General features: G+C 42.0%; 1 protein-coding gene across 1 annotated transcript in view; it reads right to left on the bottom strand.

The window, feature by feature from the left end:
* Positions 1-2,539: 2,539 nt before the first annotated feature.
* Positions 2,540-25,218, bottom strand: part of Sh2d4a (SH2 domain containing 4A) — a 69,210-nt gene continuing 46,531 nt past the window's right edge. The window contains exons 5-9 of the mRNA XM_021170417.3: positions 21,083-21,194; positions 19,106-19,307; positions 15,169-15,299; positions 4,015-4,235; positions 2,540-3,590 (exon numbers count right to left, since the gene is read on the bottom strand). Coding sequence (XP_021026076.1) covers positions 3,498-3,590; positions 4,015-4,235; positions 15,169-15,299; positions 19,106-19,307; positions 21,083-21,194 — 759 coding nt within the window. The 3' untranslated portion in view covers positions 2,540-3,497. The remainder of the gene's footprint in view (positions 3,591-4,014; positions 4,236-15,168; positions 15,300-19,105; positions 19,308-21,082; positions 21,195-25,218) is intronic.

A 25,218-nucleotide genomic window follows, 5' to 3' on the forward strand; every position in this document is an offset into this window, starting at 1 on the left:
TATTGGCAAGAATCGCAGGGCCGTGATGGCACACCCTTTAATCCCAGAACTTGGGAGGCTGAGGCAGGCGGATTTCTGAGTTCAAGGCCAGCCTGGTCTACAAAGTGAGTTCCAGGACAGCCAGGACTACCCAGAGAAACCCTGTCTTGAAAAAAAAGAAAAGAAAGAAAGAAAAACGAAAAGAAAAGAAAAAGAAAGAAAGAAAGAAACAAACAAACAAACAAACAAGAATCAATGTGGGCAGGGACTAGAACTTGGATCCTGCCCAACACACAAGTGTCCCTCAGAATTTCAAATATTCTTCCTGGCCACTGTATCATTGAGCACTAGACAGTTTATTCCTTTGCATGTTTATAACCTGTAAGATAAAACACTACAGAAGTCAAGGGTACTCCTCTTGGTAATATATCAAGTTAACTGGATTGAGGTGTTTCTTAACCTTCTTTCAGTCGCTAAACAGAGATACATTTGGACACAGCCATAATTATTGCCTACAATACAATTTTAGGCAGAGGATGATGCTGGTATCTCAAGTGTCTTAAAACTTATCAGTGATTAAAGGATACTTTTGACTTATTCGACTGAGCAACAGAACGCAGATCTGTATGCTTTCAGAGCTAGAGGAACAATAGAGATCCTTCAGTGAAAAGACCATTTCTGTGCAGTAAAACTGAGGATTGAATAGTGTGGTGGCTGACTATGCTTGGCCCATGGTCTTATTGGAATAGGTGTGGTGTTGTTGGAGGAAGTGTGTCACTATGCGGGTGGGCTTTGAGGTTCCTATGCTCAGGCTCTGCCAAATAAGTAATGAGAGCTTCCTCTCTGACTTACTGTGGAGGGCAGTGCCCTTCTGCCAGTGATTTCTGCCATGATGATAATAGACTGCACCTCTGAAACTGTAAGCCAGCCCCAGTAAAGTGTTGTCCTTTATAAGAGTTGCCATCGTCATGATGTCTCTTCACAGAAGTAAAGAAACCCAAACTAAAAGGGATAGTGTGATGCTTCATCTTGTCAATTTGATTGGATTTAGGTTCGCTGTGGGGAAACACCTCTGGATATGCTTGTGAAAGTGTTTCCAGAAGGAATTAGCCATAGCCAAAGAGGGAAGCCCTACCCTGAATGTGGGCAATGCTATTCCATGGACTGGGATTGCAGACTGAATAAAAAGGAGAGAGCTGTCATCTCTCTCTACTTCCTAATTATGGGTTCTATGTGACTAGCTGCTGCACCACCTCCCACGGTGCCTTCCCATGTGATGGACCACGAGTTCACACCATGAGCCAAAGTCAACCCTTCCTTCCTTAAGTTGCTTTTGTCAGGTACTTTTGTCATTGCAGTGAGGAAAGTAACTAACATAGTTAGGTAAAGTGCCTATTCAAAATAATTAGGGAAAAGTGGAGAGAGATGGGAACAGCTCAGAGTGAAATGGCAGAGACTCATAGAAATTTAACAATACAATGGAATATTTCAAGAAACAATTGACTGAGTGCACATTAGCCTCTACTTTGGTACACTGTGCTTTGGAACGAGTGAGTCACACAAAGGACAGACTGCAGTGCCATCTACATTAGTTAAAAGACAAAGTAAAAAGAAAGTTAGCACTGATATGCTTAGCTATGGGCAAAGTAACTTCCTCCCAGGAAAAAGGATGCTGAGTGACTCCCAGATGCCCTGCTCAGCAGAGGTTGGCCTCCCCTCACTGATGCTGGTCTAGGAATGGATTTAGAGGTTTTGATTTAAGGATGATGCAGGTAGGAGACTACTTGCTGAATAAATCTGTGTCCCAGGGCTAGCCAGCATTACCCAGGGTCGTATTCCTATATCCTACTTTTATTTCCTCTTGAGGGTGCACACTGTGCAGCAAGAAACAAGTCCATGCAACTCGTGCAGGATACATGGTTACATAAACTATTGCACTGGTTTACTGAGGCTGCTATAAAAAGTTGCCATCTATTCGGTGATTTAGAGGTTTATTATCTCACATTTCTAAAGTCCTGAAGGCTTAAATAAAGGTGCATATAAGGAAACAAAGCCTTGTTTCCTAATAGAGTCCTAGGGAAAGTCTGGGCTTGGGTCGTACTGCCTTTCATAATCCCTGCCATACCCTGCCCTATGCCACTCTACTCTGTGTTTCTGTGGTCCTTTAACCTCCATCCTCCTGTTTTTCTTTTTGCTGTATCTTTCTCCTTTATACAGATGCAACTCATTAGATTTGGAGCCTATATTGCTTATCTTTTTTGCACAGATCCTATTTCTATATCAGTTCATACTCAGGTACAGAGGAGTCAGGACTTCATGTATATTTGGTGTGGGACACAATTCATCCCTCAACAGGTGGTATCCAAACCACTCACTTATTCAGTTCTTCTCTTGGAATCGTGACCATACAAGTCCTTACATGGCCATGCACAGTATCTTTTATATTTACTTTCAGATAGAGGAAACGGAAGTAGAGAAGAATGAAGACACAAACTCTAAGATTACCCATGTGTCTTAGTTAGGGTTTCCAATGCTGTGAAGAGACACCATGACCAAGGCAACTCTTTAAAGAAAAATATTTAATTGGGGCTGGCTTACAGATTCAGAGTTTCAGTCCTTTATAATTAAGGCAGGAGCATGGCATTTTTCAGACAGGAATGGCAGAGGAGGAGCTGAGAGTTCTGCATCTTGTTCCGAAGGGAACCAGAAGACTGAATCTCTCAGGTAGCTAGGAGGAGGGCCTCAAAGCCCACCCCCACAGTGATACACTTCTTCCAACAAAGCCACACCTCCTCTAACAAGGCCACACCTCCTAATAGTACCACTCCCTATGGGCCAAGCATATTCAAACCATCACACTCAGGGTTACTGTCACACTAAAACCTTTGGTTGGTTGGTTTTTATTTCATATATGGTAAGTCTCTCATCTCAAGTTTTGAAACTTGTCTTTCAATTTACACTTGGGTCTTTCTCTTCTGTCTTCTATAACCTCACTCCAACAGAGACAGAAAGGGTGGTCTTTTGAAGATAATCTCATCCCTCAGTGGGGACATTTTTCCACCATTCTAAAGGCAAGATAAAAATATATACACACAGAATACTGAGAGCTTTGAGAGAATAACAAAAAGGGAGTGTGTAGATCATGAAATTGTTCACTTGTTCGTTTAAAGTAACTTCTTAATTGCTAAAAAAGATTTCAGTGTACCCTTGTCCTCTTTTTATCTTATATACATCATTATGGTCATATCCTTCAAGGTCCTATCCTTCATATTAGGATGTTGCAAATGTGGGTACCTTCCCCCTTTTCCTTTCAGAATGAGGATGAGAGAGAGGTAATATTCCCTTAAACTGAATCCAGCATTTCTGCAGAAGAGAGGTTTCAATGAAGACCTCAGACGTTGTTCACTGTTGGCTCTGTCACAGAGAGATTTTGGCATCACACACCAATGTCCATCTCAGAGGTGTCTGTCCAGAGGGGAAACCAGCTGGAGGTTGGAGGCTGATCTGGATGAGAGTTGTCACTGGAAGAGCTCCAGGTAGTCAGGCAGCTTGTCTTGTTGACCACAGGGGTACAGAAGGAGTTCCTTCCCCAGAGAGGTTATGGGCTCCTCCTGTCAATCAAAGCACAGGGCCATGAGGCAGCTGTGTGGTAGATGCTCATGCTGCTCCTTTGGGGAGATCACTCCTCTACCTTGGGTTTATGCATACCTAGATTGGCTTATGACAATACTAAAAGAGATTTCCCTCCTTTCAGTTTCTCTGTCCTACTGAAGCCCAAGTTCTAGCATAGGACCACCCTCAGATATGATCAGAATGTACTTCTCTAGTATTCTCAGCTCCCGTGGGATATCTCTGAGTATGCCAGGTGGATATGAGAAAGGAAATACAATTAAAACTCCTCATTACCATCAGAAATTATGTGCTACCACCATCCTGTTGCTTACCCTTGAGCTATATCCCTAGTCATACCTTTCTTTGTTATATATCTATAGGACAATAATTCCTAAAATGAATTAAACATATGAGTGGATTTACCTTGTGATATTCCACCAAATCTGCCAGTGTAGCATGCTGTAGCTGGTCCACACCCAGGAAGCTGTAAGAGTTGGCAGATGCATCTATGAGGAAATGTTTGCAGCCTTCCTCAGACAGGTAGGACAGGGCATAGCCCTTGATCTTTTCACTGACTCGAATCAGAAAACTTCCCGGCACACCTGTGCTCAGAAGTTCATTTGCTTTCTTTAGTGTGAGAATCCCTGTGGGAAAGGGAGAAAAAGTCATATCAGTCAAGTCCCTACAAACTACTCCTTTGTTGCCCCTCCCTATATGAGTTAGAGTTTATGAAAATCAGAATAAAATTCCATGTATATCTTAAAGTCTTTGGGAATCAGAACAAAACAAAACTGGTATTTGGTTACTGAACAAACACAAAAGAAAAGGATAGTTCATCAACTTGACACAAACTAGAATGACATTGAAAGAAGGATCTTCAGTTGAAGAAGTACCTTCATCAGACTGGTTTGTGGGCTTGTCTGTAAGAGCATTTTCTTAGGTAATGATTGATGTGGGAGCCCTCTGTGGATGGCACCACCCCTGGCAGGCGAGTTGTGTAAGAAACCAAACTGAGCAAGCCAGTAAGCAACAGTCCTCCTTGCTCCTGCTTCAGTTCCTGCCTCCAGGTTCCTGCTATGAGTTCCTACCCTGTCTTCTTTCAGTGATGTATTGTGATTTGGGAGTTACAAGCTGGAATAAATCCTTTCTTCCCCAAGTTGCTTTTGATAAGTATTTTATCATAGCAACAGAGAAACAGACTAGAATAGATAGTAAAAGAACTGTATTTCCAACACAGTTTCACTTAGAGACCCATTTGGGTCAACACAGGATGTCTACCACTTATGAAGGTCTAGTAGGTTGTCCTAAGGATGATGCGGGGATTTTTCTCTTCCAACTTGAACTTCAATGTTCTCGTAGGGCCACCACTGTTTATCAGTGAGAACTCTGGGAAGTGATCTGACTTGGTTTAAAACAGTAGTTCTTGAACAGAATCACATGGGACATTAAAGCACAACTGTTATGAATTTAAAGTGATTTGCACAGAGAATGAACTGAAGGGTAAAACAAACCCAGAATGTGGGTAACACTACCTCATTGGCTAGAGGATGAGATGGAACAGAAGGAGAAAGAAGAGAGGTTGTAGAGAGCTAGAGTTCTCTTTTCTCCACTTCCTGATGCAGGATGATGTTACTAGTCTCCCCCACACATTTCCCATGGCAGTGTTTCCAGGTCCATCACGATGTGAAGAGCCTTCATCTCTTATTCCCACATTAGTTCTAAGTTCCTTCTACAGAATGAGCAGGTGTGTACATGTGATGGCATGTGAGTGGTTTCCTGATATATATGAATTTCTCAAAAGAAAGTTCTTCTGGAAAATTATGACAAAACCTGGGCTAAGAGCTTTTTCCCCTAAAACTCAGTGATACAGTAAACATAAATCAAAGTGCCTACAAGCCTTCTAACCTCTGCAACCACAGCCCATTACACAAGATATTAGCACTATCTAATCTCCTAAGACACTCAAACACAATAAAATGATTTTGTAGTAAACCCCAGGTCATAATGCAATCTCCATGCACACCCCAGGGGTGGAGGCAGGCACAAAGATGAGAACCGTGCAGAGCAGACTGGGTGTGCAGGAAGGCAGGAAGGTAGTTTCTTCTTATTTTCTTAGCTGGGCAATTCCGTTTCCTTCACACATTCTCTTGCATCTAAAAACCTAGGTTAATGAAGTAGATGCTTCACAGAAGCCCTTGGGGTCAAGTGCAGTGGATACCTTTGAGGAGCCCTGGCTACTGCCAGGCTCATGAGAGCTTTTCCTGTATAAGACACGTGAGAGTTCTTGAGGACAAGGCCAGGCCCCACAGTCATGCACTTATCAGCATGGTATGACCTTACAGACTGGATTTTTCCTGTGCATGGCTCTAAAAATTATGAAAGATGTGGCTTCATCCTACTTCTCAATTCATGACACTTTAGGGCTGCCACCAGGGATTAGCCATCTTTACACACTGTAAAAGAGACAAGCAATCTGAAGTCCTGGGAGGGCTCCGTGATGGCAGCAGAAGTGAATGTCAGATTTCTTTTATTTATTTTGTTGGTTGGTTTGTTTTTTAGAGATAGCATCTCTCTTCATAGCTATGGCTAGCCTGGAACTCACAGAGATCTGTCTGCCTTTGCTACTATTAAAACCATTTGCCACCATGCCTAGCTAGATTTCTTTTATTCAGTAAGTTTAATAGGATAGATTTCTACCAGGAAAATGGCCTACATATTTTAATTTGGTTAGAAATTAACAGAAGAATGTGAGAGATGTCACTGCATGAGGTCCCATGGCCAGAAACTAGGCCCAAAGGGCTGAGGAGCAGCTGCAGCTGAAATGCTTACAAGTGTGAACACTTGTGCAGGCCCACTGAGGAGACCAGAAGGAAGGATCCCACATACTCCTCTCTGCGTCATGATGGGGTTTGATACTTGTATAGCAAGGCCATGAACCAGAGCATCCTGCAGTGATGGAAATGTCCTCTTGGTTGGCCAGGTGATTGCTGCCAGCCACAAGTATTTAGTGAGACCTAAACTAGCGTTGGTATGGCTGTGAACTCAAATTTTAGTTTTACCTTTTTCAGTTACTTGACATGTGTGGTCAATAGTTACTGCACTGCATTGTGTGATTTTTAGACCTCGACTTCTCCCTAGAAGAAATGAACAGACCCCAAGAGATTCACAGTGATTTGAAAACTCCAGCAAGCCTCTATTAAAAAGCCAAAGGGCAGAGAGTACTCCACAGGAAGAAATCAGGAGGAAGATCATTCCCACAGCACCTTCTGGAAAATTCCTACTCAATCTGCAAACAGAGAGTCTGAGGCATTTTTATGCCTCCTGGGCTGTTTACTCTGAACTTGCAGAGCACCTGGCTCCCACAATCTCTGTGTGCTTATGTGGTCTCAGAGGTGTGGACTCATGTATAGCGTATTCCATAAGGACCATCTTGCCCTTCGACCTAGTTACTTATGACCTCCTAGCAATCAGGCAGCTCCCTCACTGACATACTTTATATATTCAGCTGGAAAAGACCTGACTAACTGATTCATCTCACGATGGACACTTCTATGAAGCTTCAGGATTTTTAAAGTCAGGGGATGTGTGTCCTGTGTGAACTGCCACTGGCTGCTCAGCTCTACAACCTGCTTACTTTATTTAGAAAATGTATGTTTGGGTTAAATGAAAGATTACCACATAATAATGTAATCTGCTTCATTGAGCCTTTAAAGCAACCCTACAAAGGGGCAATATTACTACTCTAAAAGAAGCTTCAATTGGATGGTGAGGTAACTTAGGGGTAGAGAGGACTTACAAAGAACCATAAATTGCATTCCCAGTACACACATGAGTGACAAACATCTGTAACTCCAAGGACCCATATGGCAGTCCCAGGTGATCCGAAACTCTCTCCTGGCCTTCTTGGGCACCAGATATGTATGTGATGCAAATACACATATGCAGGAAATACTCATATAGCTGAAATAAAAATAACTATTTTTTAAATGCCTCTAAGTGTGTTCACAGAGATCCACATAACATGATAGGATCCTTATGTATGTCAAGATAAGTGTGCCGTTAGCTCTAGGCCTTGAGCTCAGAGCCAAACTCCTACCCACTCAACCATGATCCCTCCTCCTGTGGTGGAATGATGTGCTTTGGTTTAGATCTCACCTTTTATTTAATCTTCAAAGTGTTCTAAGTAAGGAGAACTGGTTCTAGCATCACTCCCACTTTGTAGCCAAGCAAGCTGATTGGAGAAAGTCAAAGCCAATGCTGCAGAATCATGATCTGGTCCAGGTCCTCAGCTCTGGTATTTTGCTCTTTAACTCACTGTTGTTAGTGCTTGTTGTGTTAGTGCTTGTTGTTAGTGTTGTTGTGAGTGCTTGTGAACTTTTCCAAATATATATTTTTCTAAGAGGTGTTCAGATCTACCCTGAGCAACTTACAGAAGGTGTATTCTTTTGAAATGTTGAGTGTGGACGAGCTGGGCGTACAGATCCTACTAGTGTGTGCTATTTCCCTCTCTCTTATGTTCAGGGTTTGTGTTCTGAGGACCAGTAGCCCTAGATACTTTGGGCTACACTTGGGGCTGCTTCAGTGCTACAGGATATTGTAGCCACTGCAGAGCTTTCCAAAGTCAGGCTACTGCAGATCACCAGTGTCCTGGGCTGCCCTCCAATGCTTTGCCTGGCACCGGCCTCCCTGTTTTTCTATCTGTGCTATACTTCTGCCTTTGTGTTTCCCCAAAATATATAAAATGAGAGACTATTAGACAATAATATTTGCAAAGCGACATGTCTCCACTGTTAAGGTACCTCAGAGTCTCACATGCAAATCTACCTGTAGCATAGGATAAGGAGTAACTGTTTTCTAGAAGTTACTTCCATCTCCAATGGTACCTAGAGTCTTTGCCAATCTCTCCTACTACTCCATGCATTTTCAACTCCTCCTGCAGTTTTAGGGTGGTATTTCCTGAGCTGCTCTAGAACCTGCCCCAAATCCCAGCTACGAAGAGGTGAACATGACCAGAGCCTTTCAAATATTATCCCAACATCTCTCTTGTAGTTAAAGGACTAGAATTATTATCATTATTCATTCTCATTCACTCTCTTGATGGCTGCACATATTACCTGACATTCATTGTGCACCTCACACAGTTTTGAGTACTCTGTATCTATTAAAAGATTTGATTCTTAGTCATTGCCTACATCATACAGAAAAGTGACAGAAGCACAGAAGTTAGGTCATGTGACCAAGGCCACATGGCTGACTGCTAGAGTCTGAGATATAAAGCCATGCAGCCAACCCCATAGGTGTTCTCTTATCCACTACTTGTTTCTTTGAGTTTTTTTTCCCCTCTGACATAAAGAAATGGTGTTTCATCATAGGGTTGTAGCAGGAGATATTATAAGAAAGCACGTGCTGACCAAGAAAAGTTGAAGGACAAAACTCACGATTTCTTCAATGGTTTAGAATCCCCCTTCTACACAGATCCTAAGTGGGATCCCTGAAAGCAGAGGTACTCACGCTTGCTTCCACCATAAACACTGTATTGACCACTGGCTTCTGAGTAACCTCCCAGCTCCAAAAGCATGACAAAAAAAATTAAAAGACTACAACCTGAATAATAAGTGTAATGCTTACCTAACATGCTTGATTCCATTCCTACAAGTGCATGTACAATTATATGCGCATACACACACACACACACACACCTGGCATTCTGGACACTTGTAACTCAAGTGCATCATTTACAACAATGGTGATTTTGAAATCCAAGGTCTGCTCTATTCTCACCACTAATAGAAATCCTAGTAACATCGTTCTAGCAAGTTCATGGCACTGAGTCGTTGATGAGAAAGATCAGAACTCTTCCAGAAAAGAACACCTGTACACAGCATTCTTTGCAGGAGCATGAGAACATCCCTGTGTAGCTCTAGCCTCTTTCTGTTTCATCTTCTCCCGTTCAGAAGTCTGAACAAACATAAGGTATATAATTAATAGAGAGCTACAGATAATTATGAAATGTGCCTTGATGTTACTAATGTAAGCAAAGTTTACATGTAAATAGGAACATTGCTGGTTCCTCCAAGGGCACATAGCAACCACCAGAGATCACCAGGCTTCCTGTTGCCCTCTCTGCCATACACTGTGGTGACGTAGTTTTGCTTCTGGCCACAGTCTAGTTGCTTCATGAAATGTGTGTGTCCTAGATGTGCTGACATATGATGCAAACCATTGCCTGAGACTTAGCCACAGACTTTGGAATGTCCCACACATCAGTAATTTGTGCTTGGAAGACAGCTACTTGAAAAATATCCCTTTGTGAAAGGTGAGAAAAATTTGATGTCCTGAAATTAAAAACTCACTCCTCTGAAGCCAGATGGGTTACTAATGGGCACTGAGGTGTATCTATGAGTCTATTAACGATGTCAGTTGCCTACACTCAACTGCAGTGATTCTTATCCCCACACATAAGACGCTGTGGAGTATGGCAAAGGCTGGATAAACAGAGAAAAGCACAGGACAATCATCTTGATAGCTATCTATAGGCAACTTGAATTCCAGAGATAACTACTCCCACAACAAAAATTTAAAAAAGGAAAAAAAAAAGGAAAAAAAAATTTACCTGCCAAAGAGAATGAGGCAGAGTGATGTGTCAAAATAGAAGCAATGTAAACATCTGTAACATGAACTAATAGTGTCAAAGCTCACTGAAAGTATAGGGATTTGCTTTTGGAGTGGTATCTGATATAAACTATAGAGAGCACATATCTAGTTGTGCCAAATCAGCAAAAGACATCCACAAGGAATAAACAAGGATGAAGCTGTTTCATTGAGCCCAGTTATATCCTTTTTGGCAAGTGTTAATGGCATTTCAAAAACTAGTAATCAACCCGATATGTGAAACGAGTATGTGAGTAAAAGTATCTACCAGCAAAGGCCGCTGGGGAAACCCTAAACTAGAAAGGTGTTCTCATCACCATTTGTCTTTCTATACTCCAATCTCTGGCAGTTTCTAAGATTCCCTACACTGCTACCATTTTGTCCCTTTTAAGAGGGGTGAGGAAATGTTGGTAGAATGAAGAAGCCATCTTGCCGGTAGAACTTCAAACTTAAGTTGTGTTTATTCTTTGACCTTCTTCCCATGAGGCCTCAAAGTATTAGTGGGTATAATAGACTAGGTATGATGCCCTCTGGAGACTGAGAGCCTAGAGTTAGATTATGCTTAGTGACCTTGTTGGTCAGATAGGTGGGAGGACTCTCTGGAGTTTATCTCATATACTTCATAAACACCAGAGACTGAACAGTGTGGCTGAAAGATTGCAGGAACCTTGTATCTAGGAGCAAGAATAAAATGAATTTAAAACTGTGACTGTATGCAAGGGACAAGTCATACCTGAGCTGAGAATTACAAGGACAAGAGGATGTGAAAGGATAAAAATGACACAGACAACAGGAAATAATCCCTTCTGCTAAGGAAGCCAACAAAATAGACTTAATGACAGCATTGAGAAACCCAGGAGTCAGGGACACAGAAGCCTTTACTCCAGCCCACCTGATGGCCACACCCTCTCCCAGGAGCTCACCCTTGTTCTGTCAACTTCCCAAACAGCCAAATCCTCCAATCCTTTTCAGTGGCTTCTATCCATGACCTTCCATGTCACGAGTGCCTCCTGAGGTGACCTGACTTTTTAAGGACAGGCCCTAAATAAGTACTTCCAAACGAGACAGAGTTTTGCAGGAATTAAGATCTGTTTTACTGACGAACCGCAAGTTCCTTGTGTGACTGTTTCTCAGCACAGTAAGACTGTGTGTGACAAAGGGAAGGCAGAAAGCACAGGCAGGGCAGAGGTATCTGGTGCTGCTTCTGATAAGCCACACAAGCCCTGTTCCCTGGGGACTGTTGTGACTCTTCACACGTGTGAGTTCATTTGCTGTCCACAGAAACCTCTGCAACACATTTACCACCTCCCCCGCACACAAGGGAGAGAGTACAACTCACATAGTGGTATTCTGAAAATTAAGTTCCAAAACTCCTCCCGTCTCTCATTTCTCATCATTTCCACCCTTGTGAGGCAGCACTCAAAGGCTAAGACATTCAAAAACAACCGTGTATATGGTATACAATTAGATATTCGCCACACATACCCCAACATAGGACAGGTCCAGGAAAGGCAATGAGAAGACCTCACATTTACACCTCACACTGATCCTTGGCACAGAAGCCGCCTGTAACTACAGGAAACAAACACGAACACATGTAACAGTGCAAAAAAAAAAAGGCTGAAGAGATGGTTCAGTGGCTAAAAAGACCTAAGTTCAGATTCTTAGCACTCATCTCAAAGTTGGGTGTTGCATATGATTATCCCAGTGCTGGAAAAGTGAAGACAGGCAGAGATCTTCTGGCCAGCAAGCCTATCCTAAACAAAAAGCTCCAGACTAGTGAGAATGCTGACTCAGAAACTAGAGTGGAGAATGATAGCGGAAAAATCCTGACCTTTGCACTCACGTGCACAGCCATGCAGAAGGGAAGCTGATAAGGGGGAAGAATATCAGTAAAGTCAAATACACACATGTAATGAAATGTTGTAAGGGAGACCATCATATTCTTTGCTAGTTAAAAATGTTTTAAAAACAACAAGAATGACTAAGCTGGTGAATTTTATATAATATCAAATTTAACACAATAATAAATGGAAAGCTGTCTATATACCTTGTATCTGTGAAAAAATGAATTGCAGGTTGGTTGTACATGATAGAAACAAAAAATCATAAAAAAGAAAATCTAATCTGAATAGTATTGAAATGAAAAATTGTGCCTCAAAATGTACTAAGGTGTGAAAAGATAAATCATAGACTAGAAGAAAGTATAGCTGGCCCATAAAATTGGTAAATGATGAGTGTTTAAAACATATAAAATTCTACAAAGCAAAACAAAATATCAATAGATATCTTGGAAAATGATCAAAATATCTGAAAAATTGTTTACAATTCTCAGACAACAAACATGAGGGGCTCAGGTTCATTGTGCAACACTGCAAACACATTTATCACAATTCCACTGTGGTCCCACACTATGGAAGAAAATGGAATCAGATAATATCAAGTGCTAGTTTGAACAAAGTAAAGAGGAATGTTGGGAACAGACGTAGGAGCATACACTAGGGTTCTAGCTTCTGAGGCGCTGGGCCACACTCAGTACATTGTTCACCATGCTTGTCCACAAGTGTTTCAGAGTTGGGAGGTTTTCAAATAACAACATATATTGGTAGACTTACAAGGTGAACATTTAGAACCAGAAAATGGAGGAAATGAAATGTTCTACAATCTAAAATATTTGCTCAAGTTCTGGAGTGTTTCTGATTTGGGCTGTTTGAACATGCATCCTTAAACATACACATGCCTCTCCTTTTCAGAAATTCTATATCTGTGAAAAAACTATGATATGTAGGTATGATGAGATGTACTCAAGGGTGATGTGAGGCCATTTTCTGTAGTACTAACCAGTAAACACATACGCAGCTGCATTTCAGAGAGACAAAGTGTGAACCACCCTGTCTCCATTGCCGGAATGTGAAATTCTGTCTTCCCAAAATGGAAGCCAAGGATTTATGTCGGCCACCTAACATGCATATTTATTATCACATTATTTATTTATTGTATTATTTATTTGCTTATAACTATGATAAATATTTGTATAAGAATGAATCAACAATGATGTCATATTTATAAATTATTATGTGTAACTGCACATTTATGTTTTCTAGGCAAAGCTCCCACTGGGTTTTTAGCTGTGCCATGTCCTCTGGCTTTACACAACTCTTTCAGACAGAAATGCCAGGTGACATATCAGAATTCTTAATGACATCAGCTAATACTTCCAATTTTCATACCCTGCTGTTTAAAAAAAAAACAGAAGACAGAAATGAAAATGTGACTGCTCTCATAATCAGGGACAACAGCACACAGCAACTGTGCAAGGACACAGGAACTACAAAGGCTGATTTCCTGTGCTTATCTTAAAAGGAAACGGGGGTGGGGGGTCAGCAGACAGCAGAGGTGGCTGTGCTGAAGGCACACAGAATCCGCGGAGTTCTGTTAGTCTCTGACAGCATCACCACACCACAGACGGACCTTACCCACAAGAGCATGGGGCATCTCTAGGAGTCAATGAAACCAAAGTCAAAGCACAGGTTCAAGGACACCTGGCAGTTCTGCTGAGACACGGGCTACTAAAGCAGCTATCAGGGGAAAGATATCATAGACGGGCCAGGGTTTTTGAAGTGGTTGCTCTTGCTGTGTGTTTGGAAACTTCATCTTTGTGGTCTATTTATATATGAAATGATACTACTAAAAAGTAAGATGCCTTACACACAGGTCAAACCAAGACACTTTATGTGTGAAGTGGGAGAGATTGCCTTGAATAAATACTTAGGTAGTAAGTCCAGTTTAACCACACATAATGCCTTCTTTTGTTTTCTGGGTTGGGGTTAGAACTGATCACTTTGTACATTATGGGCGACTAACTGAGTCAGAGCTGTATTCCAGTCCCCTGTCCACTGGTCTTAAATATCTGATTTTTCTTGAACTGAAGCAGTCAGGGAATATGGCCTAGGGCAACAGAGTAGCCTTAATTAACCAAGTATCTTAAGTCAAATGCTGAAAAACATCAGCTCGTACTGCCCAACGACTCAAAGAACTTATAGACTTGCACACTTGTTAGAGCAACAGAAAAACAGGATCAAAGCCACAGGACCAACCAGGGATCATGCAGGAGCTGGACCTAAACCTCTCATATCTGTAGCAAACCACCTTGGTATTCAGGTGGTTCGCCTAACAAGTGGAATAGGGCAGGAGGAGCTATGCAGCCTCTGTTCCGTGCCATTGGATCTTCTTCTCCCTACTTGGATTGCCTGGATGGGCCTCGTGGGAGAAGATGTGCCTAGGCTTGTTGGGACTAGATGCCCCAGGGTGAGGTGGTACCCAAGGGAGGCTCCCCTTCAATGGGAGGAGGGATTTAGAAGGGTGGGGCTGGGAAAAAGGAGGGAGGAGGCTAAGATCAGGCTGCAAAGTGAATTTTAAAATAGCTCCAGATTCCCCTTTAAGAGATAAGAAAATTGGGGCTCTAGTAGTTTGAACAGCGATTGAAAGAGATCATTGCTTCTTCAAGGTCACTAAACTGGTTATGAAAGAGCTGGTGCTTAGCTGGCTTTCTGCCTGCTAATCCTGCCTCAGTCCGTCAAACCACTGACTTTCTAGTGGAGGAAGACAATAGCATGTGCTGAAGTCACACTCTGTCTGCCGAGTCCCTAGGAAGCAATGCCTTTCCTACCCTCTCTGGAGTATTGTATTTGTGGTGAAGGATGATTAGCCCATATCATTGCAGTGGCCATGAATGCTGACAGCTTTCTAAGTAAGCACAGGCAGACAGCTCTCTGAAAAACCTTTAAGAGAAGACTCAGTGGAAATACACTGAAAGACTGTTAGCACAGTACAAATGAAGAAGGGAAGAGAAAGCTCTTACTGTTCGTTTGTCGTTCTTGAAGTGAGCACTGTTTGGTCTGCCCTAGAAGTGGTCTCAGTACTCACCATGGAACCAAGGAGCAATGGTGTCTGAGTTTTTCTGGTAACCTGCACGGAATGGCAACTGTTCCTCTTTGAACCATCGAATGGTGTCCATCTGGGCGGAGTTGGTCTCGGTTCTGATCACTCCCTGATTCCTGTCATGGGTAAGATGATTCCCAAGTTAGGGATGACTAATTTGAAATAATGTTCTCCATTCTTCCATACTCATAGATCAGTGTCTTGCTCAGCCACCATCAGAGCATCTTCCACCTACAGCAGATAGGAACTAATTCAGAGACCCATAGGCAGACATTCTGTAGAGGGAGAGACCTGCGAACACTCAGCCACAAATGCAATGTCTTTATCAAACCCTTTCCTCAGGGCTCAGGAAGCGATACAGAAGAAGAGGCAGAAAGAGTGTAAGAGCCAGAAGAGATGGGTGACATCAAAAAAAAACAGTGTCTTCCAGATACGACAGGACTGGCACAGACATGAACTCAAGAGACTCTGACTGAAAGCACAGGCCTGCACAGGTCCAAGTCAGATGGCATCCAGAGCTGAGAGAGAAAGTGGACATGAATTCCCATCTCTAACCCCAAAGCTATCACCAACTGATAACCACTTACAAAGGAAAAAACACCAATCTTCTCACTGGGTGTACAAACCACACTTAAAGGATGCCCAGTGCCCAATACACAACCTACTCAAAGGTGTTCTCAGAGATTGGTTTTTGTATCATGATACTTTGTTTGTTTGTTAAAATCTCACTGGTCTTTTCATTCTATAATGTGATTTGAATTTTATATTTTAAAGGTTTTATTTGTCTCTGTGTATCTTATACTTCTTCACTGTTTATTTTTAAGTTATTTTTTTTATTCTGTTTTGTTTGCCTGCGTGTTTTCCAAAGAGAGAAAGAAAGAAAATATAGAGTTGTATTGGTAAAGGTGTGGGAGGACCTGGGAGGAGATGAGGGAGAAGTGTGATCAGAAAATATTGTAGGAATTATCAATAAAAATTAAGTTTATGGTAATTTATGTTAATCTGATTATAAATGTGTTACTTTATAATCTCTCCTATAATTATGAATCTATCCTAAAGAAGAATTAAAGTTGTAACTGTATTTTAAGGAAAAAAAGAAATAATGATCCATTATATGAATGTGTGTATAGCCTCACTCACATGCATACGTATATGTATGTATATGTGTGTATGCATACATATATATGCACACACAAACTGGTCTGCATCAATTCAACCAATAGAGGACTGGAAGTATTCAAAGAAACAAATTGCAACTATACTAAACATAGACAGATATTTTTGCTTGTCATTATTCTCCAAACAATATTATGTAATTATTTACTTATTTATACAGCACTTGCAGTGTATTATAAATGATTTAGAGATTAAGGTGCAGAGTGAGTATGAGTGCATTACAGGAAAATGCTACAACATCTTATCAATTGGGCTTGAGCATCCTTCACATTTTGATCTCTGCAAAGGATCTTGGGAATTGCCTCCACAGATACTGAGGGACAACTTTATACAGAGAGGGAGAAGGGAGAGGGAAGAAGGAAGACAGGGTGTGGAGGGAAAAGGAAGAAGAGAAAGGAGGAAGAGGTGGGGGAAGAGAATTATATGTATTCCACTTGCAACATCTAATCACAAGGCAGAGGTAATAGTAGGTTAGGTGCCACACGTGCCACCATTGCATGGCTCCCAAGATCAGAGAAAGGGAAACACATTCACCTGGGCCAGGCATAGCAATAGCCACTGCTAGGTTAGAGTGAAATTCATTTTACCCTGGGTTAGAAGATCCACTTTCAATTAACATTTGGGAAAAGAAGCATTCAGAACTTGAAGCTGTTTCCCTGGAGTGTGTGGATGTGCAGACAAAGGCAAGCGCAGGCAGTGAGTGAGCTGCCTCCCTGACTCCTTCAGTGCGTGCCTGTCCTCAAATTCTCCATTTCTGCTCACCTCCCTCACTTGCTTCCTTCTCACACTTTGAAGAGGTTTCTTTCTACTAAAAGATGCCCTAGAAACAAGAAGGTAAAGGGAATATGTCTGCAGACTAGGGAGGGAAAATTAGCAATAGCACCATTTTGAATCCAACTCAGCATCAGAAGGACGTCCTGGCACAGATGGGTTCTACTGCAGAAGGCAGCACAGAGGTGTAATAAATACACTCCCATGTCCTGTTCAACAAGCCACTAGGTGAGCAGAATCTAAATCTAAATCTAAAACAAAGAGATTGGATGAGCTACTGGAATTTTCCATGATACAAATTAATGTGGCCCTTTGTGCTTCCGCTGGCAACATACCGTATGTGCCATGATTTCCATGTGAAATAACAGCTCTGCAGACATGCGCATGTGGGCACTTACACACACATGCACACACAGAGATGCACACACACATATATACACACACATATGCAAATATGACTGTGTATTATTATTTATCCCATTCAGAGGATTTGAGAGAAGATATCTTACAATATTTGTCTTTCCCTGAAGCTGACCTTGCATACACATTAGATCACATGACAAATTCTCATGCTTGTTCCCACATTAGCTTCCTTTTCTCCACATAATCCTCAGAGATAGAGCAAACCCCACATACACGGGACAGGCTAGTGGCTGCTAGTGGCTGCCTTTCTCCTGGCTGACCTGTCATAACTGCCCAGAGTCCCAGGCCCAGCCCTGTCTACTCTGACACACAGGGAGCTCTTTTACATTGCTGTAAGCTGGAAAAGAACAAGCTGAGTACAGCTGACAAGAACGGTTTCCCACCCTAAAAGGCCACTTTCACTGTCATCCATCAAATATAGTGTGTCCTAAAAACATTACAGGAAAGACATCAGGTCAGCCATATCCTATGCTAGGGGCTAGCAAACAAGAAAAGGCTGCCTGTGGAGCTCTGTAGCCAGAGTTCCACTAGGCAAGGTCACATACAGGAGCCCATTTGTGACTGGTCACAAAGCTCAGGAGGTGTGTATTTCCTGACTTTATTTTTAGCTGTAAGGTGGAAAAAATAAAACTTCATTTTCCAAACCATGTAGAGGGTCACCACATCTCAATCGGGGACTTTCAGTGGAGAACGGAGACATTATTACAGTGGGGGAATAATTCACTCTTGTGTTTCCTCTGAGGTCATAATCCTCAGCTGGAAAAAATTACTTAAACAATTAAAACACAGAAATTTTGTTTGTTTGTTTGTTTCATTTTCCCAAACTCTGAACAGAAGTCTTTTTAGTTTTTAGGGGCGGAAGATGTAGCTCAGTGGCAGATGCTTAGCTAACATGTCAAAGGCCCTGGGTTTGATCCCTGCTACAAGCAGACAAATAAATATTAGAATATTAATAACATTCTATATAAGTCAGTCGTTATAAAAAAGAATTTGGTAGTCAGTAAACATGAAAGATGCTGTTTTCTTCTAGATATCACTAAATTTTTCGTTTTTATCTTCGAGCACGTGTTGCCCCTAGGAGGTAAAGGTAATTTCATCTCCAAATAGAGACTTTGTTCCAAAATGGATCCTTTCAAAATTCTGAAACTGTGATCTCGTCTCTGTGTCTTAGGAGAGAACTGCCATCAAACCTGGACTCCAGCAATAAAAAAGTAGCCCAGGATCCTAATGTTACTTTTAGTCGCTAGAGGCAACGTTGATCATTAAACACCCTCCGGCCTCCATGTTCCCCCTCCTCGTTCCTGTCAGCCTGTTGCCACTGGATGGAGGTAGGGACAGCAAGTCACCTTGACATCTTCACCCTGTGGTTGGCCACTTTAGCCACTGTGGATAATTTACAGGAAAGAAAGGAATCAAGGAAGCCGGGTTAGAGGCAAGCCTGCGTTGACCTAAGGAGTGAGCCAACACCCACCCCATATCATGCCCCAAGGAACATAGTTTTAATCAGCCCATCTTGGCGCTTATGATGATACCCCTCTGTGTGGCTTCTTACCCTAAAGACTTTGGAGGGATTCCCAGCGCCTGTAGGAACTGGGGCTTCGGAGGAAGCGGAGGTCTTCTGGGCTTCTGTGGACCAGTCAGTGGGTTCTGCAGTCCGTCCCCACTCCTCCCCCTTTGGGATAGCCTCTTGTAATCTTCCCGTGCTTGTTTAGCTAAAGAGCGTCTCTTCTCATCAGCTGCCTTAGATTTTCGCACTAGAAAGATAAGTGTCTGAGTTAGCCCATCAGGCTTGCCAACGGTCACATTCAGAGCCCACAGACACAGCAGACTCAGCCCTGCTCCATGGTACTCAGGGAAGGCTCCAGGCAGAGTTGCTTTTGTGCTCTTATTAACTAGCATCCCCAGTACCTACTATCACATTTTAAGGCCCCTCCTGTACTCGCTCCAGAATTCCTATCTGCATTTAGGAACTAGGGACTTTCTGAGAAGGAGAGACAAGAAAAAGAAAGACAAAGGAGAAGAAGGGGGTAGGGTGGAAAATGTACAGCAAGGTTAAGTTACTGCACCTGGCAAACCTAAGCTGTGAGGACTAGTCAAAGAGACAAAGAATGCCAGGTTGCAGTATCACATCCCTGATACAGTCATGGTCAGGTGCATCCCAAGCCACTAGCAAAGACTAGGAAGGACTTCTCAGTAGAAGGTGAGCTAGGGAAAAGCACAGAGGCTGGTCAAAGGTCACATCCAGAGGCTACCATAGACTTCACTGAAGGGGAATTGGCCAAAGAGACAGAACGCAAAGGGATTCTACCCATAAACACATTGTGGGGAATTTCAGAACACCTTAGTAAACACACACACTTCCCAATCTGCCTTTTAATTTTAATTTCTTTTTTAAATAGACAGGGTTATGTTTTAGCCATATAGTGTTAAAGATTATTACAGGATGCAATCACCCATTTTTATGGAGGATTTTTGTTTGAGTTTTTAAAATTCCAGACATTATGGGCTAAATCCTGTCATGTTTGACTCTGAAAACACACTCAAAATATTTCATCATACCCGAGTTTCACTGCATAGCACAAGAAGGCCACACATTGTATCTTGCAAATATTTTTGTCTCATCAAAGTTTTTGGTATTTGCTGTAGAGGAACTGTAGATTAATTCAGGACTCTGAGCATCTAGAAAAATCTTGCTATGTGGGTTTCACCTCTTTACAAGTCTCAGGGGACTATCAGGCAATTGAGTGAGTCTTCTCTGTTGATGGCATATGAAGACTCTATTCTCATACCTGGGCTGCCCATCCTCTGTCTATCCTGTTCTTTCTGGCTTGGCCCTGGCAGTACAAGCTCCAGAGAGGGTCAATGTTGGGTCAGAGGCAGAGATGCATGAAAATGATGCAAACATATCCCACCTGTCCATTCTGTGTGCTCTGTGTTACATACAAAGTCATGGATTTGGTGGGCATTTCATAGGTCACCCTATAAGGAGAACTGAGATCTGTCAGTTTTTTTTTTAAAAAAAAACTGTTTAAAAGTATCTGCACTATTGAGAACTTGGGGAAAAAAACAAAACAGAATAACAAGAAGTAAAATTCAAACAAACAATTTAAAATCCATCTTCTCCAAAAGAAAAAAAAACATGTTAATAACTTTACACATGTCAATAACTTTCCTGCTCTCTTCCTTCAAAATTTAGAATTTTTAAATAGTGATTTTTATACTATTTATAATGTTTCTTATCCAAGAAAGAGACAACTTTTAAAACCACTAAACAGTTTTCAACAGGATAGTTTTCATAGCTATGTGTAAAATCATACAGAGACACTATAATTTAATGGTGAAAAGATGAATGAAGCCTTCTGGCTTGTGGAGCATCTAAGTAATTAGCATTTACTGATACCCTTTGAGTGACACTCAGTGGAAAGATACTTCTCGAGGACGCACTGTGGGTGCCTCCTGCATGGATGGTTTTTCATTAGCAGGTCCAGTTGAGACCCTACATGGTGCTCCTGAGATCCTGGGTACTCACGAGATGCTTGCCATTCTGAGTCTTCTTTCCAGCTCTTGTATATCTGCTTGGTTTTCTCATCCTCTGTCTGCTTCATTTCCTCATGGTCTTTTTCCTTTACGAGTTCTTTAGTCTGTTTGAAAATAAAGACAGAGATGGGAAGAGGTGAAAGAGTATGATGGGTTCTTTAAGAGGATAGAGGAAAGCATCCTGGCTTCTATTATACTGTCTCCTCCCATTAGGGAGGTCCTTGGTGTCAGCAAGGCCTGAAGCAAGAACTTCAGCTACCTCAGTATAGGGCTGTAGGCTCTTTTCCTGACCCTCTCACAGGCTGTTTTCCCAAAGTACAGCTGGAAAGAACATTACAGAGTTATAGTGAACATCGTGTTTTCAGAAATGCTTAGCACAATATATTGCATGTGACCTTACTAAACAGTCCTTCCCCAGACACAGCAGTCAGATATTTCAAATATCCTTCTCTGAAGTAAACATGCCAAGTCATGGGACCAGCATAAACACTGATCTGCTGAAGCTGACAGGCTTCCAAGGGCAGTCTCAGCTGGGGACTATATGTTCTCCAACTTTCTATACAAACATGGAAATTGATATATGATTTGAGGTGGCTCAAAATGGCATGAGTCTCCTTTGTTTTCTTCTTAGAACACACACACACACAAAACTATCACCTTTGAAATACACTACAGAGTGAGTACAAGTTCAGCACAAACAATTTTGCAAGACCGTATCTCAAAACTAAAAGAGGGTCATGGATTCAGCTCAGGAACATGGAACAGCTTTCTGAAATCTTATTACTGGATTTCCTAGCATGCGCAAAGCTTCAAGCTCAATGTCCTGTGCCATAGCAGCAGGAAGAGGTGGAGAAGGAGGAGGAGGAGAAAGAAGAGGAGAAAGAGGAAGAAGAGGAGGAGGAGGAGGAGGAGAGAAGAAGAAGAAGAAGAAGAAGAAGAAGAAGAAGAAGAAGAAGAAGAAGAAGAAGAAGAAGAAGAAGAAGAAGAAGAAGAGGGGGAGGAGGAAGAAGAGGAGGAGGAGGAGGAAGAGGAGGAGGAAGAAGAAGAAGAAGAAGAAGAAGAAGAAGAAGAAGAAGAAGAAGAAGAAGAAGAAGAAGAAGAAGAAGAAGAAGAAGTTGACCACAGAGACCAAAAAGATGACAATGATGACTTTCCAGCTACAAAGATGGGCTCAACATGTAGAGTGCTTGCCATGCTAGTAAGGGGACCTGAGTTTGGATCCCTAGTGTCCACGTAGTTGCTAGGCCTGGTGGCATGTGCCTGTAACCCCAGAGCTGGCAGGGTCAATCCTAGGGGCTTCGCCAAACCTGTCTAACTGAAAACAATATATTCCAGGTTAAGTGGGAGACCAAGTCTCAAAAAGTGTGCAAAGCCCCAGAAAAAGACATCAATGCCAACCTCTGGCCTCTGGCCACTCATGTACTGGCAAGTGCATCCTCTCCCAGGTACATATATCATACACCCCCACCTACACACAAATGTACACAAAGACTTCCTTGCCACAAAAGTATTTTACCACAATAAACATAAATCTTGATGAGAACCTTAATTTGCATATCTGTAGAGAACCATAAACCAGCAATAAGGCGGTAACCCCCATAACTGTGCTAAACTCAATTTGCACACATCTTATATTTTTCCTTAAAAAAAAAACAAAACAAGCAAACAAACAAACAAAAAAATAGGTCCTTGCCCAGAGTCAAGCACCTATCATTTGCCACACACAGTGTTTTTTAGAATTCAAAGAAAGCTGTTGTGGTTGAAATGACTACTAAAATTTGCTATCCTTTATAGAAGTTGTTTATGAGCCTGCAGAACATAAATGTACTGCTCTTGATTTTTAAACTTGAACAGAAGGGAAAAGAAAAGAAAAGAGGAGAGGAGAGGAGAGGAGAGGAGAGGAGAGGAGAGGAGAGGAGAGGAGAGGAGAGGAGAGGAGAGGAGAGGAGAGGAGAGACAAGACAAAAATAAAACAAACAAACAAACAAAACCCAAATAACAAACAAAAAAACACTTAAGAAAGGAACTCTGCTCATTTGGTACACCCTTTCCTGATCAGATGTGAACAAATTAGTTATGAAGAAAACGTTCTCCCCAAATCTAGACTGAGGAAAGATGGAGGTCACGGGGTGCTTACAAGAGCACTTGACAACTGAAAGGCAGATGCATCAACAAGCCCACACCAGCACAGTAACCACTCACAAGTTCTGACCTTGGAGTCATTAACCCAACTTGCAGGTAGAGCCACTGAAAAGCCCCAACCCTGTTATTTACTGCTTATCTAACTTTGGACTGGGTGGGGTGGCTTACAACTTCTTCATCTTGTGAGCCTCCCTTTTCCTGAATGGAATGTCTTACCCGAGAAACCAGCTATGCAACACACTCTCTTTTTTCCTCGTCTCCGTCTCTCTTTGTGTTTGCTCATATGTGGGCATTCCTCTGTGCTGGAGTGAGAGGACATGTAGAGGCTAGCTTTCAACATCAAGTGTTTTCCTTAATCTTTTTCCCACATACTTTTAGAGACAAGTTCTTTCACTGAGCCTGGAGATCTTTGATCGGCTAGATCCTACTGGCCAGTAAGCCTGCCTCTGCCTGTCTAGTTCTAAGATTGTAGGCACACACAACTGCACCCCATTTTTACCTGGGAATCAGAAGTCAGGTCCTCCTGCTGGCACAGCAAGCAGTTTACTAACCGAGCTATCTCCCAAGGCCCTGTTTTCTTTTTAAATAACCTCAAAACATCAAAACATAGTTACAACATCACATCAGGACTCGACCCACTCTGTGGCTCAGGATGAACAAGAAAGACAATGTCTTTTACTTTTGTTTATGTGTATGCATGTGTGCAGGAGCCCTTGTCAGACAGAAAAGGGTGTTGAACTCCCTGGAGTCTGGGGAATCTGTGAGCTGCATGATGTTGGTGGTTGGTGGGAATAAAGCTCAGGTTCTCTTCAAGAGCATATCGTTCTCTTCATGATTGAGCCATCACTCCAGCCAACCCCCCTAGCGCCCCCTGCCCAGGTTGTTGTTGTTTACTAAGAAGTTTAAAACCATAATCCCCCGAAGGACAAAACAGTAAGAAAATAACACAGAGAGTACCTGGTTGACAGGTGATAATCAGATGTTGGAGAGTGCTATATTTAGTAAACCCAATCCTTTCTTCTCTACAGTGTAATTATATGGGCACAGTGGGGAAGGAGATAACATGAATGAGCCTCACAAGTAAACAGCAGATGAGATCAGGCCCTGGCCTTCCTGTTTATCTAAAAACGCTAGAAAAGTAGACTTCTTTCTAACCTGATGTTTACAAGGAGAGCCTGTCTCATCACCTTTGTTCTGGATTTGGGAGTAACCTTCTCATTCGTCCTTGCCAATTACCTGCCATCCTGCTTTGGTCACATCAAAGATGCCTTCAACTCAGTGTCTTTGTGTGTGGAGTTCCCTCTGCCTGGACCACATTTCCCCCTCATTGCCTCTCCACCCACATTGCCTCTCCAGCCTCTGCTCCAGCATCACCTCTGCAGAACATCCTTCTCCAGACACCACCTACCTCCCAGCCTCCATGCTCTGCTTTATTTTCCCCAGAGATCTTATGCTCACCAGACTTCATAGATAACTTTATCTTTTCTCCCCCACATCCAAAGCATACGCTTCCTGAGGGAAGACTTTTTTATCAATTTTATTATAAAATATGTCTTAAATTTTCATACCTAGTACATAGTAGGTATTCAGCAAATATTTCTTGAATGAATTTATGACCACACTTTCTCGATTTTCATCATTTAAGCTAATACGATTTAATTGGAAACAATACTACTGAAAAATTTCCTACAATTTCCTGCATGTAGTCATTCCTCAATCTCTTGAACCCACCTGATAATCTTAAAAATCTGCAGATATTCAAAGTCTCTCAGATTAGAAAGCACAGTTTTTGCAGTTAACCTATATACTTCCTCTTCTTTACATTAAATCATACTGCAAGATAACTACTTTCTAAGTATTTATTGTACTTAGAATTACCAGTACAAATGCAGTGTTTTCGAGTATTTGTGAGACATGGTTGGTTGGTTGAATCAATACATGTAGGGTGGAGACTGCTTTCCATTGTCAATATACACATGAGGACTA

Source organism: Mus caroli, unplaced genomic scaffold (genome assembly GCF_978045245.1).
Source record: "Mus caroli unplaced genomic scaffold, Mus_caroli_1 scaffold_10, whole genome shotgun sequence".
NCBI classification, from domain to species: Eukaryota; Metazoa; Chordata; class Mammalia; order Rodentia; family Muridae; genus Mus; species Mus caroli.